The sequence below is a fragment of the Papaver somniferum genome, chromosome 2 (genome assembly GCF_003573695.1).
Source record: "Papaver somniferum cultivar HN1 chromosome 2, ASM357369v1, whole genome shotgun sequence".
NCBI lineage: Eukaryota > Viridiplantae > Streptophyta > Magnoliopsida > Ranunculales > Papaveraceae > Papaver > Papaver somniferum.
Window position 1 is genome coordinate 127603924 of NC_039359.1, and position 20756 is coordinate 127624679.

The following is a 20756-nucleotide window of genomic DNA, read 5'->3' on the forward strand; positions in this document are numbered from 1 at the left end:
CTAAAAACCACCATCAACAATGGTCACAAGAATAATTTGCATAATTATTTCTATGACCCTAGGACCAAGACAGTAAGAGCGATATTGTCTAGGGTCATAAGAATAATTAACCTTGAAAAATCGGGGGTCTAACAACTTCACCCAATATTTCGCTTAGCAATCTGTATGTACTAACTCCAGTATACTTTCAAAAGAATCAACTAGACAGTCAGACTCAATCTTAAGAAAAAGTATATCAAAGAGTTATGTCTCAATTTCTCGATTCAATCAGCCATCAAACAAATAAGAATTTGCGAGCCTGATTGAATACAAGAGAAATAACTTGAACGGTACCAAAGACCAATGTTCAAGGATCAAACAATTTCAATCAACAACCAAAGGTTGGATTTACCAATTGATCGATTCAACGCGCAACCTGTGATATTTCAATTATATAACAAAATATAATGCGGAAAAGAAATAACAATGACACCAAAAGTTTTGTTAGCGAGGAAACCTCAAATGTATAAAAACCCCGGGACCTAGTCTAGATTTGAACACCACACTGTAGTAAGCCGCTACAAACACTAACCTACTATAAGTTAACTTCGATCTGTAATGTAGTTGCGCCCTAATCAATCTCACACTGATCAAGGTACAGTCGCGTTCCTTATGCCTCAAGAACCACGCCGGATTCTGCGCACTTGATTCCCTTAGCTGATCTCACCCACAACTAAGAGTTGTTATAATCCAAAGTCGAAGACTTGATAAACAAATTTGTATCACACAGAAAAGTCTATTGAATAGATAAATCTTTCTCCCACAGATAAACCTACGAGTTTTGTTCCGATTTTTTATAAATCAAGGTGAACAGGAACCAATTGATATACCAGACTTATATTCCCGAAGAACAGCCTAGAAATATCAATCACCTCACAATAATCTTAATCAATTAACGAAACGAGATATTGTGAAATCTCAAACGATGAGACGAAGGTGTTTGTGACTACTTTTCAATCTTGCCTATCGGAGATATAAATCTCAAGCCAATCTTATGATTGTACTCAATCACGACAGAAAACAGCAAGATCAGATCATACAACTATATAGAAAATAGTTTGGTCTGGCTTCACAATCCCAATGAAGTCTTTAAGTCATTAACCTACAAGGTTTCGTGAAAAACCTAAGGTTAAAGGAGAATCGGCTCTAGATTATGCAACAAGTATCACACAGGAGGTGTGGGGATTAGGTTTCCCAGTTGCTAGAGTTCTCATTTATATAATCTTCAAATCAGGGTTTGCAATCTAATATTGATCGGCGGAATACCTTGGTAACAAAGCATTCAATAATCACCGTTAGATGAAAATCTGATTAGATTCAAGTTAATATCTCTCAACCGTTAGATCGAACTTAGCTTGTTATACACAAATGAAATGTAACTTCATTTAGGTTTGGGTAACCGTACCTAAACGTGTACACTTAGTTGGTTCAACAATAATTAACCAATGGTTAGCCATATGAGCACTTTCATATCAATCGTATTCATCTTCACCATAACTAGTTCAAATGACTCAAATGAAACTAGTTAAAGAGTTGTTCAATTGCTTAAATCTCATAGAAGTATACAAGACACAATTGAAACAGAATCGATTTTGATTCACTCGAATCAATTCATGAACATCATAGCCACGGTTTGCAAAAGATTGGATTCCTTATTATATAAATGTTTTAGTTCATGAACAAACCGATTTTGGAAAGTAACCTACTTAAGTATGCAAACGGTACGCATATCTAAGTATCCGAACCGAGTTTGGTTACGCCAGTACGCGTACGGGTAGCATACCAATTCACATTCCAAACTCCAGCAGAAGTTCACGGAACCCAAACTTCCGCTAGTACGCGTACGAGTACGCATACTTAGATTTCGGACTTCCAACAACCAACCAGTACGCGTACGGGTACGCATACTTAGGTCCCGGTTTTGGATTTATACACAAATGTGATTACACACTATGCTTATATCCAAACATGCTTACTTTTTCTAAACTCTCATTTCAATCATTGAAACTTTCTTAGAGGATGGGAATATTGTTATCCATGAATTATTAACATCAAAGCGATTTTCAAGTTATTGAAATAATCAACATGACTTTCGTCAAGAGTAAAGATGAACTTGGTTAAAGGGAAATCTTAATAACACATATTTAGAGAAATAGATAAGTGAGTTAAACTCAGCTCGAAATAGCAAATGTGTATAATTGAAGTCTATATAACAAGACAACTTTTGTCTCAAAATAGGAGATAAAATAGATAGACTTTTGAGTGATAGATAAGTTCCCTTGAGTAGTTCTTCGTCTTCATTCGATGAACGCATTGGACTCTAAAGCTCAACTACACAACTTATCCTAGTCCGGGACATCTATAAGTAGACTAGAAATCTAGACTTATAGTTCTGATCACTAACATTGACAAACAAGCTTGAGATAGCAACGCTTGCGAGTTCGACCGAGCAATGCTCTAACAATCTCCCCCTTTGTCAATTTTAGTGACAAAACTATCAATACATATGGATTACAAAATAAATAAACTTTGTATCTTTTCATCCAAATGATTGATCTCCTTGGTTCTTCAATATTACTCGAAATCGCCGTTACTTCCAAGTACTCCAATGATTACAAATGTGTTCAATTCCGCATCATTGTTGTTGAAGATCCGTAGCAATAACAATGAGAAAACAGTTGCTCTCAATCATTATTATACAGTGTCATAGTATCATTATACAACAGCAAAGTCCAATTGTATCACAAATTTGATAACAATACTATGGTGATATGTATCACTCCCCCTTAGTCAATATTTCATCTCAACATGAAAACCACTCCCCCTTACATAATGATCAGTAAATCATATGTATTTGTAGTGTGAACTACACATTAATTCTCCCCCTTTTGTCAATATAAATTGGCAAAGGTACGAAAACTAGTGGGATCCTCATGAAATTTTCATAGAAATACTTCATGACCAAAAGAGAACAACATATCAACTTGTTTAGATGCAATCATATAGCCGAAACTAAATGCATTCATCAAGGAGTTTATAAAGATACAAGATAACCCCTTATAATATTCCACAACCGCACTCCCCACAAATATTTGACAATTAAGCACAAGTTCGATTAAGAACTCCCCCACATAAAATGTCATTCCAAAAGGAACAACAAGAGCGACCTTACTTTTATGAGAAAAGAAGGATTTCTTTGGATATTAACAAATCTCATGAAACATGAATTTTGTATCCAAAATACTTAATTAAATTAACCACAAGAGAACCCATGATTAATTTAATCGGAAATGCTCACATAAGAAAACTTACACAGTATTTACACAAAGATGTAGATCAGGGAAAGACCGATACTGCGGAATAATCGAAGATTCATTCTATTTTTCATCACTTTTTGAACAACGACATATAATAGACTTAATCTTTGTAAACAAAAGTTCATCCTATCTTCCATCAATATTTACATAATGACATAATAGGCTTCACTTTTGTTTGTCAAAAGTTCATTCAATCTTTTATCAATATTTGCATAAAGACATATGAAAGACTTAACTTTTGACAGTGTATGGGATAATCATAGTTCACGGACGCAAACACACATATCCCATAACAAGTTGCAATATATAAAACCATAAAGATTAATACTGCAAAAATCATCTTCCAAATAAACTTTAAAATTTAAATAAATAAATCTAAAAACATTGCAAGATGAAAATCGTTGGAAATAGCTATGTGTACTCACAATGAAGGCTATTCCAAACCCTAGTTATCCCTTAAAACACAAGAATAAATTCTCATAAGAAGTTTCCTAGACAAAAAGGAAATTAAGAGAGAAGGAGTTTACTCATCATCTTCATCTTCTGAAACCATCCAAGAGGCTTGAACAATCTTGATTTCCAAAAACTTAGTTGCAATCAAACACAGTTGTTCTTGCACACACTTTACCCTTGAATTGATCTTACACACACCCTTGTGAATTTGTTGAAGAAGACTCAAGGTGGTAAGATCACAAGAATCGTCAAGAGAATCACATCTTTGTCTTTTGCACATATTCTCCTTCATACGTTTAAAAGTACAGGGGCGAACAAGTTTGGGTGTTCCAAGAGAGTTGCCGATTGGAGCAATAGAGTGTTCAAGGAAAATTTGTCCAATCAAGCAAGGAAAGCCTAACTTCTTGTTGGGTGAAGTCATCGAAACCATTTGAAAAATGATAAATCCACAAATATCGTGACTTGGGTAGACCAACTCCGCAAACTCGCGACTCCAACGAGAATTTTCAATTGTGGAGGGACAAAGATTAGAGATACCAAGATTTCCGAACAACATCAAAGTAAGACTAAGATAACTAGTAGAAAATTTTCCTTCGTTCCAATTAACACTCTTACCACAAAGACCATGTGAGATGGTTTCATATGATGGTCTTTCATCACTTGGTCTAGGAAGGCGAAAATTACCCAAAGGAATTTTGGTAATCCTTGAAATCAACTCTCTATTAACAAGAATCCTTTCTCTATTTATCATGGTCTTGAATTCCATGTCATCAAGATTAACATCATGGATGTTAGCATAGAAGATTCTTGTGAGAGTATCAAAACCTTCACCAAGACCATTAAAGATGTTTCCAAGATTAAATTTCTCAAAACAAATCAAATCTTCTTTATGACCACTAACCATATCCAACTTATTTTATAGAATAAAACTACTAGAAGAAATCTTTTCAAAGATCATACTACTAGAATTATTCACAAATCTAATTCTAATAGAGTCTTGATTTTGAGGAAGAGTCATGCTAGAAGATGATGAATCCAAAGTTTTTGAAATCTTCTTTGAAACCTTAAAATTTCCCATGAGACCTAGAAATTCAGAGTACAAGGAGAAGGAAGAACTTACTTGATTTACTCCTTGATGATGATTAAACCCTTATGAAAAAGCATGGGTCTAACAACACCACCCAATATTTTGCTTAGCAATCTGTATGGACAAACTCGAATATACTTTTAACAGAATCAACAAGACTCAATCAATTAAAAGTATATCAACGAGTTTATATCTCTCTCTTGATTTGATTTCTTCAAACAGAAACTGCGAGTACTAATCAAATACAAAGAATAACTTGGATGGTACCAAAGACCAATATCCAAGTGTCAATTAATATCAATCAACAACCGTTAGGTCGGATTCTCCAATTGATTGATCTAACGCACAACCTGTATTATTTGAATTATAAAGATAAAACAATATAATGCGGAAATTGAAATAACACAGACACCAGAAATTTTGTTAACGAGGAAACCGCAAAGGCAGAAAAACCACGGGACCTAGTACAGATTGAACACATACTGTATTAAGCCGCTACAGACACTAGCCTACTCCAAGCTAACTTCAGACTGGACTGTAGTTGAACCCCAATCAGTCTCCCACTGATCCAAGGCACAGTTTTACTCCTTACGACTCTGATCCCAGCAGGATACTGCTCACTTGATTCCCTTAGCTGATCTCACCCACAACTAAGAGTTTCTACGACCCAAAATTGCAGACTTTGACAATAAACAAATCTGTCACACACAGGAAAGTCTATCAAAGGATCAATCTGTCTCCCACGGAAAAACCCTAAAGTTTTTGTTCCGTCTTTTGATAATAATCAAAGTGAACATGAACCAATTGATAATCCGGTCATATATTCCCGAAGAACATCCTAGATTAATCAATCACCTCAAAACAATCTTAATCGTATGGTAGCGAAACAAGATGTTGTGGAATCACAAACAATGAGACGAAGATGTTTGTGATTAATTTTTATATCTTGCCTATCGGAGATATCAAATCTCTAGCCAATCAATCTGATTGTACTCGTACGATAGAAAATGCAAGATCAGATCACACAACTACGATAAAAGTAGTATCAGTCTGGCTTCACAATCCCAATAAAGTCTTTAAGTTGTTAACTTGGTTTTAGAAGAAGAAAACCAGAGGTTAAATGAGAACCGACTCTAGTACGCAAACTAGTATCACACATAAGGTGCGGGGATCAGTTTTGCACAATACTAGATGTCTCCTTTATATAGTCTTTCAAACCAGGGTTTTGCCTTGGTAACAAAGCAATCAATATTCACCGTTAGATGAAAACCTGATTTAGATTCAAGCTAGTATTTCTCAACCGTTAGATCGAAAACTTAGCTTGTTATACACAAATGAACTGCACGCTTCTAGGTTTGTTAACCGTACCCAAACGTGTACATTTTTGGTTCAACAATAGTTAACCAAAAGGTTAGCCATATGAGCATTTCATATCAACCATGTTCTTCTTCACCATAACTAGTTCAAATGAATCAAATGAACTAGTTAGAGAGTTGTTCAATTGCAAGGAAATCTTATGTAACTACACAAGACACAATTGAAGCAAAGATGATTTGATTCACTTGAATCGGTTCATGAACTTTTATAGCCACGGTTTGCAAACTGCATTTCTTAGTCTTTTTAAAGTTTAAGTTCAGAAATCATCTTCAGATATATAACCTTCTTAAGTTCGCACACTAGGTTTGCGTACTTAAGCAACCGGAAAAGTTTACAAACTCCAGCAGAAAATCTCGGCAAGAGACCTTCCGCCGGTTCGCGGACTGGGTTCGCGCAAGTAGTTTGTCAACTTCAGCAGAAATTCTCAGGTTTGAGAAATTCGGCAGTTCGCGGACTTGGCAACAAGCCATTCTTCCGGTTTCTCTTGATCAACAAAGTTCGCAAACTTTGGTTCAAGGAATAAGACTTATACATAAATGTGTTTCCACAACAATGCTTATGTCCATCATTGGTTATGTAATCTAAGTTCTCATTCCAATCTTTGAAACACTCTTAGAGGACGTTATATACAGTTGTTACACCATTTCTCGTCAAAGCAATTTTCAAGATGATTGAAACATATCATGACTTTCGTCACTAGGTAAACTTGGTCTAAGCGAAAAGCTTACCAACACATATTTCGAGATGTAGATAGGCGAGGTATACTCGGCTCGAAATACCAAATGTGTATAATCTAAGTCTATATATATAGCATACGACTTTTTGTCTCAAGAAGTAGGAGATAGAGTAGATAGACTTTTGATTGACAGATAAGTTCAAGTCTTCACATACCTTTTTGTCGAGAAGTTCCACCGGTTCCTTGAGTAGTTCTTCTACTTGTATGATGCTATGAAGTCCTTGAGATCAACTACACTTTCTATCCTAGTCCGAGACTTAGATATAATAGACTAGAAATCAAGACTTATAGTTTTGATCACTAATATTGAAAAACATGCTTGAGATATCAACGCATGCGAGTTCGACCGAGAAATGCTCTAACACCTTAGTACTTACGAATCTCCAAGGATGAATTCTAATGGAGATAATACATGAACCCTAAAAACATTCACGTACGCGGACAAGAGAAGGAAGAAGAAAGGTACGTGTACCTTAGTTCTTATAGACCCAAGAATGGGATTGGACCCGTTCATGAACCGCGACCCACAAAAGGAAGGCATCATTTCTTAAAACGTTTACCAACCAAGGTTCGCACACTGAGGGAATCAGTACACTGCAGTAAGAGAAGTAGTAGAGAGACTACATCAATTTTAACTAACCTTGGGAAGAAGACAAAAAAAATTACAAAAAAAATTAACCCAGACAACATAGTCAACCGTTACTTGCCCCGCTTCAAGTTATATACAAATGGGGTAAAGCCAACCTTGTTACCAAGTGGCAAGAAGTGCAGAGTGATCCTTCTGTAACTTTTCCGGTTGATATTTTTGACAAGTGCCACGTGTATAATCATAGTAAGGATGATACTCAGGGTTCATAGAATTTTTTAAATCTTTTTTCCTATGATCAAGGAACGACGTTTTCCGATCATTAAAACCTACACAAAACTTACCAAAGATTTTTTTTTATCAATTTCATATGAGTTGGTAGGAAACATAGTTCATACACATGATTTGTTAGGCACATAACTTTTATCATAACGATTCAATTCCTTAATCGAACTAAGTTTTTTTAAGAATTTAATAACGCTTTCAAACGCTTTAAATAGATCTTTGTCGATTGATCCACCACGATAGTATTCCTCAAAAAGATTAAGAGTTAATCTAGTGAGATGCCATATCTTTGAGCGTTGACCACGTTTTCTCGAACAATTTATCTTAGAAGAACTTTTAATTTTTTTTCTTAGACTATTCCTCATCATCCAAGTTTTCCAAAGTCTTAGATGGAGAGAGATTATCTTGAGAGACCGTAAGTCTTATGGATAATAATCTTTCAACAATATTTAAGAAATTATGGCGTGCGTTACAGATGCCAAGAGCAAGTTTCCCAACTAGATTTCCCATAGGGACAGACTTTAGGGATCAGTCAAACACAAACTTATTAGGTTTATAGTGTTTGCCTGATCTGATACAAATTGAAAAAGCGGGGGTCCAACAACCTCACCCAATATTTCGCTTAGCAATCTGTATGGACTAAATCCAATATACTTTCAAGAGAGTCAACTAGACAGTCAGACTCAATATTAAGAAAAAGTATATCAAAGAGTTATATCTCAATTTCTCGATTCAATCCGCAAGCAAACAAATAAGAATTTGCGAGCCTGATTGAATACAAGAGAAATAACTTGAACGGAACCAAAGACCAATCTTCAAGGATCAAACAATTTCAATCAACAACCAAAGGTTGGATTTACCAATTGATCGATTCAACGCACAACCTGCGATATTTCAATTATATAACAAAATATAATGCGGAAAAAAAATAACACAGACACCAGAAGTTTTGTTAACGAGGAAATCGCAAATGCAGAAAAACCATGGGACCTAGTCCATATTTGAACACCACACTGTATTAAGCCGCTGCAGACACTAGCATACTACAAGTTAACTTCGGTCTAGAATGTAGTTGAGCCCTAACCAATCTTACACTGATCAAGCTACAATCGCGTTCCTTACGCCTCAAGAACCACGTCGGATTATGCGCACTTGATTCCCGTATATGATCTCACCCACAACTAAGAGTTGCTACGACCCAAAGTCAAAGACTTGATAAAAAAATCTGTATCACACATAAAAATCTATTGAATAGATAAATCTGTCTCCCGCAGATAAATCTACGAGTTTTGTTCCGTCTTTTGATAAATCAAGGTGAACACGAACCAATTGATATACCGGACTTATATTCCCGAAGAACAGCCTAGAAATATCAATCACCTCCCAATAATCTTAATCGACTAGAGAAACAAGATATTGTGGAATCACAAACGATGAGACGAAGGTGTTTGTGACTACTTTTCAATCTTGCCTATCGGAGATATAAATCTCAAGACAATCATACGATTGTACTCAATCACGATAGAAAAAAACAAGATCAGATCACGCAACTACATAGAAAATAGTTGGGTCTGGCTTCACAATCCCAATGAAGTCTTTAAGTCGTTAACCTACAGGGTTTCGTGAAAAACCTAAGGTTAAAGGAGAATCGGCTCTAGATTATGCAACTAGTATCACACAGAAGGTGTGGGGATTAGGTTTCCCAGTTGCTAGAGTTCTCATTTATATAATCTTCAAATCAGGGTTTGCAATCTAAGTTACCTTGGTAACAAAGCATTCAATATTCATCGTTAGATGAAAACCTGATTAGATTCAAGCTAATATCTTTCAACCGTTAGATCGAACTTATCTTGTTATACACAAATGAAATGTAACTTCATTTAGGTTTGGACAACCGTACCTAAACGTGTATACTTAGTTGGTTCAACAATATTTAACCAATGGTTAGCCATATGAGCACTTTCATATCAACCTTATTCATCTTCACGATAACTAGTTCAAATGACCCAAGTGAAACTAGTTAGAGAGTTGTTCAATTGCTTAGATCTCATAGAAGTATACAAGACACAATTGAAGGAAAATCGATTTTGATTCACTCGAATCAATTCATGAACATCATAGCCACGGTTTGCAAAAGATTGCATTCCTTATTATATAAATGTTTTAGTTCATGAACAAACCGATTTTGGAAAGTAACCTACTTAAGTATGCAAACGGGTACGCATACCTAAGTAGCCGGACCAAGTTACGCTAGTACGCGTATGGGTACGCATACCAATTCACATTTCAAACTCCAGCATAAATTAACGGAACCCAAACTTCCGCCAGTATGCGTACGGGTACGCATACTTAGATTCAGGACTTCCAACAACCAACCAGTACGCCTACGGGTACGCAGACTTAGGTTCCCGGTTTTGGATTTATACACAAATGTGAATACATACTATGCTTATATCCAAACATGGTTACTTGTTCTAAACTCTCATTTTAATCATTGAAACTTTCTTAGAGGATGTTAATAGTTGTTATCCACGAACTATTAACATCAAAGCGATTTTCAAGTTATTGAAATAATCAACATCACTTTAATTTCGTAAAGAGTAAATATGAACTTGGTTAAAGCGAAATCTTACCAACACATATTTCGAGAAATAGATAAGCGAGTTAAACTCAGCTCGAAATAGCAAATGTGTATAATTGAAGTCTATATAGCAATACGACTTTTGTCTCAAAATAGAGATATAATAGATAGACTTTTGAGTGATAGATAAGTTCAAGTCTCCACATACCTTTTGTTGATGAAGTTCCACAAGTTCCCTTGAGTAGTTCTTCATCTTCATTCGATGAACGCCGTGAAGTCTAAAGCTCAACTACACGGTCTATCCTAGTCCGAGACATATATAAGTAGACTAGAAATCAAGACTTATAGTTTTGATCACTAACATTGACAAACAAGCTTGAGATAGCAACGCTTGCGAGTTCGACCAAGCAGTGCTCAAACAAACCCTATATAGTATCATTTCCACCTGCAAAAACGAACATATCATCGAAAACCATGATTAATGCTTAATACCATATGAATGCAAAAAAGGTACGAATGGGACAGAGTACTGACAATTTCTTAGGTACATTTTCCTACAAATTCACTCACCTTCCTCCCTAGATTTACCTAGCTAATTCAGGTGCATAGCTAACATGATTATGGTAAATGTTAGTGAGGACCTAGTTATATCTTGTCCAACTATGTAAAACAGCTTGCATTCTTCTATAGCTTCTGCAATTGTCAATCTATTACTTTTTTTTTATGTATTAGTAAGTCAATAGGCCAAGCACTATGGTAGGGGTTATCCCTTCCCTATCCCTTAATTGTGGGGAAGGGATATGGGTCACAAGGTAGCCTCACTATGGTCTGCTTTTATCCCTTTCATCGTGTGAACAATGTCATTCTTTCTAAATTTTATTTTCATGGGTTTAGTTAATTACTATTATCTGTGGATAAAACATTTTTGAAGGGAAAAAATGGAGATATAATAAGAAATAAAGAGTTTTAGTAAAAATAAAAGAGTTAAAAGTAAAAAAAAAAATCTCAAATGAAAACTAAGTATCCGTTGAAAATCACACGGAAACTCAGTTTTCGTAAAGTATCTTTTCACACGGAAACTCAGTTTCCGTGTGATTCCCTTCCCTACTACCTGGATCAGATCTAATTCACTTTTACTTGTAGGGAAGGGATATCCCTACATAACTAGGGAAATGGGAGACCATAATAGTTTCCAATCTCAACTTTTCCCTATATTTAAGGGATAGGGAAGGGAAATGGTGCACCATAGTGCTTGGCCTTACTACTTAGCGGATGGGTGCTCATCAATTTTTCCACAATAATGATTTTTTTTAATTTTTTTTGAATCCAAACTAAAATTTATTCAAATTAAACAACTGAGTTCACGTCGGAATGTCATTCCAAGTTGATCTTGAATTACATAGTTATTGGGAAACTGAGGGTGCATATCAATCCAAATGTGTGTTGTTGTTGTATGTCCGAGGGATTGCGTCTTGTGAGCTGCAAAGTTTTCCAAAGCATCAGCTAATTGATTTGCTTCCCTATAGACATGGAATATCTTCCAGTTCGGTATTTGTTGCCGTAAAAACTTGATTTTGTGAATGAGTGGTTGGATGTTCCATGGTGGAGAGGTGTTGGTGGTGAGGTAGCATACGAGACGCAATGAGCCAGATTCGATGGTTAAAGATGTGGTGTTCATAATACAAGCTTGTTCCAGTCCAATTACCATCCCTCTTGTCTCAACCATAATTTCTGAAGTAAACCCAAGTGGTTCTGCTATCGCACAAATCACCTTGCTGTCTTCATTTCGAAGTACAACTCTTGCTCCAGCAATGCCAAGATTGTTTTTTGAAGCTCCATCACAATTTAGTTTAGTAGTACATGTAGGAGGAGGATTCCATCCCACTAAAGCAGTATAATGAGTAATACCAATGTTGTTATTGTGATATGTTGGATCAATCCTAGCACAAAAGGTGGGTGATGATGTTGTGCACATTGGAATTAATTGGCTCTTTTAGAAATTAAAATTTTGATGATGTTTGTTGGTTCAAAGATATACTGGAAGCATAATTTATTTCTGCGAATCCATATGTACTATAAGGTGTAAAAAAGATGAGTTATGAATTCTGGTGGTAGTTTTGGTTGTGAGTATACATGGTATAACATATTATGAACATTGGTTAGAGGGCTAATGGTTAGCATATTGGTAAGATATTTGTGGTGTAGTAATGTCCTTATTCGGTCCCACACTAATTTAGCTTGAGGGCACGGAATAACAAGTGAGATAAGGTTTTAGGAAACTCATTGCAGCTTGGACACATGGGGGTGCCTATGATTTATCTATGATGTAACAATTTTCTAGTAGGTAATCCATTATTTAGAGTTTTTCATATAAAAATATGGATTTTTAGGGTGCAGGAGAGAGTCCAGATGAAGTGATGGGAGTTAAATAATCTTCTGCTTTGGATTGATTAGTTGATAAAAGAGTCTGTATGCAAACCTAACTGAGTAAACTCCATTCTTTGTAGGGTACCCAATGAATTTTTCCGAAGTTGGGTTGGAGGTAGAGGTATGAGTTATGACCATGATTTTTAACATGGAATATGGGTCAGTGATTGTCTGAATGAGTTGGATGTTCCAGGAGTTTGTTGTTGGGTTGATTAGTTGGGAGACAGTCTGAAGGTTTTGCGAATAAGTGTTGGGTAAATATTTTATTTTTGGGATCCATTGTTGAGACCAGATGTTTGTTTGCTCACCTGAATTTATGTGGTGAAATAATCCAGATGTTTGTTTGCTCACCTGAATTTATGTGGTGAAATAATTCCAAGTTGAATTTAACTGAGTAAATAATCTCAAGTTGAAATAATCACTTGAAGGGTGATGGAGATATGCCTCTTCTTATAAATGTCTTGAGCGCTCTTCTGCGTGGCATTTTTAGAGGCGACCCAGAAAGAATTATGGGCGATTTTTATATTCCAACCATAGACAAGGTTAAGGGATTACCTAAAGAATAGTAGAATGCGTTAATACCCTTCCGTAATCGGAAATTATTTTGTGTCCGATTGTTATTATTAAATCGGTAGTTAAGTAACGCAAAGATACTACCGATTGATATGAATTTGTGCTAAATGCGTATTTGGAGCTACTATTAATCGGAAGTTAATGATAAATTCATTTACTATCGATTATAGGATACTCCAAAATTCAAAAAAAAAAAAGATTTTTGCAAAATCTCATTTTGGGGCTATTCTATATTCGATAGTTATATGAACTATCTTGACTACCGATTATGGTAGGATTTCGGCAAAGAGGTTTATTGTATGATCAGAAGTCAGGATAACTTCATTTACTATCGATTATAGGATCAACCAAAATTCAAAAAATAGAGGATTTTGGCAAAATCTCATTTTGGGGCTACTCTTCGGTAGTTATATGAACTATCTTGATTACCGATTATGGTAGGATTTCGGTAAATAGGTCTACTGTATAATCGGAAGTCAGGATAACTTCATTTACTACCGATTATAGGCTCAACCAAAATTCAAAAATAGAGGATTTTGGCAAAATCTCATTTTGGGACTACTCTATATTCGGTAGTTATATGAACTATCTTGACTACCGATTATGGTAGGATTTCGGTAACGAGGTCTACTGTATAATCAGAAGTCAGGATAACTTCATTTACTACCGATTATAGGCTCAACCAAAATTCAAAAAATATAGAATTTTTGCAAAATCTCATTTTGGGGCTACTCTATATTCGGGAGTTAAATAACCTAAATTCACTACCGATTATGGTAGCATTTTTGCCAAAGGTCTACTTTAATCGGGATTCAAGATAACTTTATTTACTGCCGATTATAGGATAATCAAAATTCAAAAGATAGAGAATTTTTGCAAAATCTCATTTTGGGGCTACACTAAATTCAGAGTTAAATAATCTAAATTCACTGCAGATTACGGTAGAATTTTTGCCAAAAGTCTATTTTAATCGGGAGTCAAGATAACCTTATTTACTACCGATCATAGGAAAATCAAAATTCAAAAGATAGAAGATTTTATTTTGGGGATACTTTATATTCGGTAGTTGTATAAACTAAATTGACTCCCGATTGTGGATTAACTTTCCGATTGTAAAATTATCTACCGATTGTGAAGGGTAGTTTGACCATTATAAAAATGGGAGATAAGGGATGGCTATATTTTACGTTTGGTTGATCTTTTTTTGTCTTTTGTGTTGTCCCTAATTCTTTTTGGGTCTTGCCGAAAAATGCAATGAGCGCAGGCGCTTGAGTAGGGTGCGACCTATTTAGACTAGCCATAGTTCCCAACCTCTTCGTCTCCCGTCAAATCATTGGCGCGCCTTTTATCAAACCCACTCCTCTCCTTTCCCATTTCTCCTCATTCTCTCTCTCTCTGATTCCTTCTTCTCTGACAATGGAGCTTCCTCCGACAAAAAGTTCGTTTCGGAACCCTAGTTCTTCTTCACAGATTCTTCTTCTTTAAGATACTAATTCCTCTGTTTCCTCTTCTTCTTGACAGAGTCAGTCCTCAAAGCTGCTTATGAAGGGAAACTCGATCAACTCAAAAGTAAGTAAACCTCCAACCACAATCCTTAAGAAAAAGTTCGTCTCGAAACCCTAGTTCTGCTTCACAGATTCTTCTCTTTAAGATTTTCGACTAATTCCTCTGTTTCCACTTCTTCTTTACAGCGTCAGTCCTCAAAGCTGCTGATGAAGGGAAACTCGATCAACTCAAAAGTAAGTAAACCTCCGACTAACATTTTCTCGGATTTCCTCAATTTCCTGTGTTTTCTTGTAGTTTTGGTGATGATGATATTTGATTTTATTTTTTATTGATGGTTTTTTTGGTTTAGAATATGCATCAGAACTAGACCATCAAATGGGAGTTGGATTACCAACAATACTTGGGAATATCCGAAATGAAGATGGTAGACGTGCGCTTCATATTGCTGCTGCAGGAGGGAGATTAGATGTTCTCAAGTACTTGATTGAAGATATGAAACTTAATATTGATGTCCAAGATAATTCAGGTATAAGTAATGGGGGTATTTTTTTTATTAAATTTGATGGTTCTTGGTAATTTGATTCTTTGTTGGAGTTACAAACAGTTTATATTAGTACTAGATTCAGTTCTAGAAGAATCGTAGGTGTGTATGGTTGTTGTTGGTGTTGGGTGATGGTGCGGCCCAACTATTCGTATTGTTTTTGGTGGTTGTGATTGTGGTGGTGAGCTGCAGTTGTGGTTTTTTTTTTTTGTGTATTTGTGGTTGTGGTGGGTGGTGGTGTGTGGGCTGCTGGTGTGTGGTTGTGGTTGCTTGTGTGGTGTTGGTGCTAGGATGCTAGCCTAGCTATCCTTGTAATTAGTCAATCAGTTACAGATTTAGTTCCAAGAGAATAATAGGTGTGTGTTATTGTTGTTCGTGAGGTGATGGTGTTTGTGGTGTTTGATTGTGTTGTTTATATCGGGTGGGATGGTGATGGTGGCCCAACTATACTTTTAAGTAAAATCAATTTTCGTTTTATATTTCTTGATTCTGTTGTTGTATTAGTCATGATATGTATTTTCTAAAAATCAATACCACATTAACTTGGTTTCTAGTGTTCTCTTGCTGTTGTTGCTCTTTTCTTCTATATTGTCCTGTTAGTAGTAATTGTAATGAAATGAGATGGGTGTTTTTAGATTGAACGGTAGGTCTTTAATGAGCACATTGCTTAGTTGGTTAATGTACTTGCTTCAACAGTAAGAGAAGGCAGTGTGAGTGTATAGCCGCATTATAACTTCTGAAGCCTTAGTACTGATTGAGGTGAAGGTGGTTATTTTTGGATATCAGTAAATACGAATGAATGTCTAATTGTATTTTCTGGTGTGTATTTTACAGGCGAAACTCCAATGTGCTGTGCAGCTATAGAAGGACGTTTGAGCACTGTAGCATATCTTCTGAAAATGGGTGCCAATCCTGAAATACCAAATGGTACAGCTATGATTCCATATCTTCTGAAAGTGATGGGTGACAATCCCGAAATACCGAATGGTACAGATATTCCTATGAATCCTTTGCATCATGCTGCTGCGGAAGGTAGCTTGTAATACACAATTGATCTGGTAGTTTTTCTGTATGTGTTACACGGACATCTCAGAGTAGTCTAAATGAAGCCCCAATTTTTTTTTTTTTTGTGTTGCAGGAAATCATGATATCATAACCTTGCTACTTTCAAAAGGTGTCAACGTAGATGTTTCAAATGGTTTTGGCTCACCCCTGCTACATGCTTGCGCTGTTGGCAGACACGATACAGTTAAACTTCTTCTGGATCACAATGCCAATGTGAGTAGCATTTTATTTTTCTTTCTGAACAGCTTTGCCTTAATTTTTGCACCGTAAATACTCAAATAGTCTTTGAAGTGGTAACCTGAATCTTATCCTGATACGATGCTAGCTGCTTAATCATGACATGTTTATTTTACTTTCTTAATCAGAACTATCTTAAGCGAAAGCCATCTGTGATTGTTAGAATTTAAATAAGAAAATGAATTTTGAAGTAAGAGCTGTTGACTTGACAAAACCAAAAAAGTACCTTCTTATGGTTGTCGGGTTTTGTTTCTTCCTAATGTTACTTCATTAAGTTTCTGCCCTTCAGCTGATCTGTTAGATTGCTGGCCTGATTACCTTTTAGTGTATAAGACACCTTCTCATCTGTTGCACAGAATAATAGGGAATCCTTTTTTTCACCTGTACAGTTTCTCTTCTTCTTTTTTTCCCCTCAAAGCAAGGGGGTCATGAAGTCTACCTTCTCTATTGTCCTTGCAGCCCAATTGGCTCTTCGGCGAGGCGACTACTCCACTTCGGGATCCATTTATTCCAAATCTTGGCAATGCGTGGAGAGTTTACTCAAGGTTGAAAATTTCCTTCACATTCTTGTTGTTATTACATTTGCTTAGATTTAGACTAGTTTGGGTGATCCGAACCCATAGTTTGTGAGTTGGTACTGATCTGTTAAAACTATTCAAGCTATATGTATTCCTAGTTTCTAATGTATGAGAGAACTTTCCATCTTGCTCTTGGTTCCATATCTTTTGCTTGGCTCTTAAGGAAGTATGTACCAGTGGTGATGGCGTACAATGCCTGAATAGATTGTTTATCATTGTACTTGTTTTTGGTGTGTATGTATTCTCTGTATAACTTGTTCGTGTACATCGTTTTTCATCTGTATAGGCAGGTGCTGATCCAAATGGTGGACCAGATGGAATGGAAGCTCTGGCATCTGCCGCTGGAGTGGGGACAATACCAATCATCAAGCTACTGGTTGAAGCTGGTGCAGATCCAAATGTTACAAATACTGTAAGCTATATGTATTTTGGGTCTCTTTTCATTTACTGGACCTGACTTGCTTTAACAGGCAATAATTTTACTTGAAAGTTCTTATTGTGGTACTTAAGGAGCATTTTGCTTAACTTTATAAAGCTCCATGGGCCACATTGGGGCGATCAAAGGGATAGTGTTGTCCACTGCATCCTTGGGATAGAAAGACGCAGCTGTTTTTTTTTTTTTTTTTGGCTTTGTTTAAATTTTATTCTCTTCTCCTTATATGATAAAAAGTGGTATATCGTATATTATGAGGTTATTTTATGTCTTATGGTTATCTGGCTTATGAAAATCAACTATTTCGTCTTACAGTACGGACTAAAGCCAGTAAAAGTAGCAGCTCGTGATGGTAATCGTCAAGTTGTTGAGATTCTTTTCCCGTGACATCTCCTATTCCATCATATGTTGGAGCGTCGATGGAGTGATGGAGCATGTAAATTCTGAAAATTTCAAAAAGGTAAGATTTTATATAGTGACGTAAAATTTGGGGACCAAAATGTAAATCAACTATTAATCGCTCCTTAATTCGTATTTCATACATTTGGTTTTTGTTGGCATTCAGCAATTTCTCACTTTCATATGCAATAGAGCTAATGAATGTAAATCTAATAGAAAAGTAAACATATTGTAATAAATCTTCACTATTGACAGATGTTTCGTGAAGACAACGAGATTTTTTTTCTTGACTCAAAATCAAGGGGCACGAGTGCATTCCGGAGGAAGGACTACTCGCTGGCTGTACATTGGTATACCGAGGTACCTTTTCTTTAGCTGAGCGTGTAAATGAGTTTTAATTTAATTGATAGCTAAAGAAGTAAGTTTGAAACATGAATGCAAATGTGTTCCCGCGCATTGATTAATATGTTAACCAATTTGAATTTTCGGCAATTGGAGGGAATATAAATTTATGCTAGTAATGTACGTATCTGTCAAATCGTGATCTGGGAATGAAATAGGGTACCCACCTTCATTGTTCTTTCCCTCACTATAGATATATGCAGTTTCTTCATGTGTTTTTATTTCAAAATCCACGGTCAATTTTGAAACAGCGGCTTCTCCATTCCTTTCAAATCATGGCCACCTACACTTACTCATATGAAACTTAACTATACATCTCGGCTGTTAGTTTAATGTTTTAAAGTTCTTGCACAGTAACATTCATAGCAGAGAAAGGCACATGTTGTCTCTCTAGTAGAGTTACTATGAGGAACCACCCGTATATAAATTTTCGTATTATTTTCTTGAATTGTCTACTGGGGATATTGATTTAAACATGTCTGTGTTCTTGGTTTATTCATTCAAGCTGTTTTGTTTTTCTCTTTTCCCCAATGATGTGTTGATTGCTTAAGTTACTTGTTTTACAGGCCCTCAAAACTGATCCTAGTGATGCTGCTCTACTATCCAACAGGAGTTTGTGCTTTGTCTATTTGAATAAGGGAAATTCTGCCTTAAAAGATGCTACTCAGTGTGTGCTGGCAAAGCCAGACTGGCCAAAGGCTCATTATAGGAAAGGAGTAGCACTCAAACTACTGAATGTATGTATTCCGTTATTTTTCTTTGTCAGTTAACTTTTATTCTATTGGAAGGCCTTTTTGGCTTTTCTATAATCGTTGCTGCAATAATTATTGCCACAGAGGCTTGACGATGCAGCAGATGCCTTTTTAGATGGTTTGAAGTTGGATCCTGAAAACAAAGAGCTTGAAGCTGCATTCAGGTTAGAGACCATTATGTTGTTACCAATTTAACCGTTAAGTTTCTGCTTCTCTCTTTCCCTGCTTAGCAAGGAGCTGGTTTATCATAAAATCAACTGGATCGGGAAATTGAACTGCTAAATGTTGATTAGATAACCACCAACCATCAACACAGTGGAGTTAAAAACTCTAAAACTATTCTCATTTCTCATGAGTTATGGGCTAGGTGGTTCCTTTAGTATATGGTTTAGTCTAAGCATCCCAGATGTTTCTTAACTGGAAATATGTCACAGCTTTCCCTTTGAAGTTTAATATAATGATAAGTCCGGGATTTTGCTATTAATGGTTCTGGATTTAGGCACCTGCACATATCTCCACAAGATAAAAGAGTATCGACCCTCATCTAATGTGGGTCTAGAAGTAACAGTGTTAGGGAGATAGAGATAGAGGCTGAAAAATGGCTTAAAGGAAAGTCCAGTACTGGCAGGGTACAGTTCTCGTGAATCGTTGATTATGGTCTTCTAGACCCAAGTCACTTCAGGAACTGGAATATATGGTCAAGCAATGTGTATGACGTAGAAAAACAGTACTGTGCCGGTTGTGCTTCTAATTTGCTTCTCTCATACTGCTTAACCTTTTCTTACGGTGTTTCATGCTCTTCTTGCTTACAGGGAGGTCTCTTTAGCTGGATGAAGTCTGTCACTGACTAGTCTGCCAGATGATTTAGTACTGTCCACTTTAGATCCTAAGGCCAAGTAGTACATATATCGAAGCCCTTTTTTTGTGAAAGTTTTATACAAGCTAGTCATCTATATTGTAAAATATTAGCAACGTGCTAACAATCTCTTGTACTGTAGTAGCTCTTGAAAGCCATATATATATATATATATATATATATATATATGTAAAAATCTGAGATAGTGTGCCAATTGGCGACTTATTGTGTAGTGTGGTTTCTTAATTGTCTCTTCTACGCGATTGCAATCTTTTTTTTTTTAAATCTTTTCATCATATTTTCCTCAAATTTATGGGCTCACTGCAATAGCTAAAACTATTGAAAATTTTGCATCAAGCACTTTCAAAGAATTGTGGCATACCAAGCAGGATCGACGTCTTTTACCACTAATTGTGGCATACCAAGCAGGACTGACGTCTTTTACTACGTCTTGAGAATGTGTAATGCCAGTTTTAAGTCTTACATGGACAGATAAGTTGATTGAAGATCTGATTTCCCAGTTTTT

General features: G+C 36.1%; 1 protein-coding gene across 1 annotated transcript; it reads left to right on the forward strand.

Annotated features, from left to right (window-relative positions):
• Positions 1–14974: 14974 nt before the first annotated feature.
• On the forward strand, positions 14975–17897 carry LOC113351927 (serine/threonine-protein phosphatase 6 regulatory ankyrin repeat subunit C-like). Its single transcript, XM_026595833.1, has 9 exons — positions 14975–15030; positions 15153–15200; positions 15317–15493; positions 16343–16540; positions 16647–16786; positions 17270–17344; positions 17487–17567; positions 17675–17800; positions 17859–17897. Exons 3-9 carry the CDS (start codon positions 15343–15345, stop codon positions 17895–17897), a joined length of 810 nt encoding a protein of 269 aa, XP_026451618.1. The 5' UTR covers positions 14975–15030; positions 15153–15200; positions 15317–15342.
• The last annotated feature ends 2859 nt before the right edge of the window (positions 17898–20756 follow it).

Excerpts from the sequence above, each read along its gene's own strand:
- LOC113351927 (XM_026595833.1), top strand. The coding sequence starts at position 15,343 with ATGGGAGTTGGATTACCAACAATACTTGGGAATATCCGAAATGAAGAT. Across the intron at positions 17,568-17,674 it reads TAAGGAAGTATGTACCAGTG|GCAGGTGCTGATCCAAATGG; the intron begins GTGATGGCGTAC and ends TCATCTGTATAG. Across the intron at positions 17,801-17,858 it reads ATCCAAATGTTACAAATACT|GCAATAATTTTACTTGAAAG; the intron begins GTAAGCTATATG and ends TTGCTTTAACAG.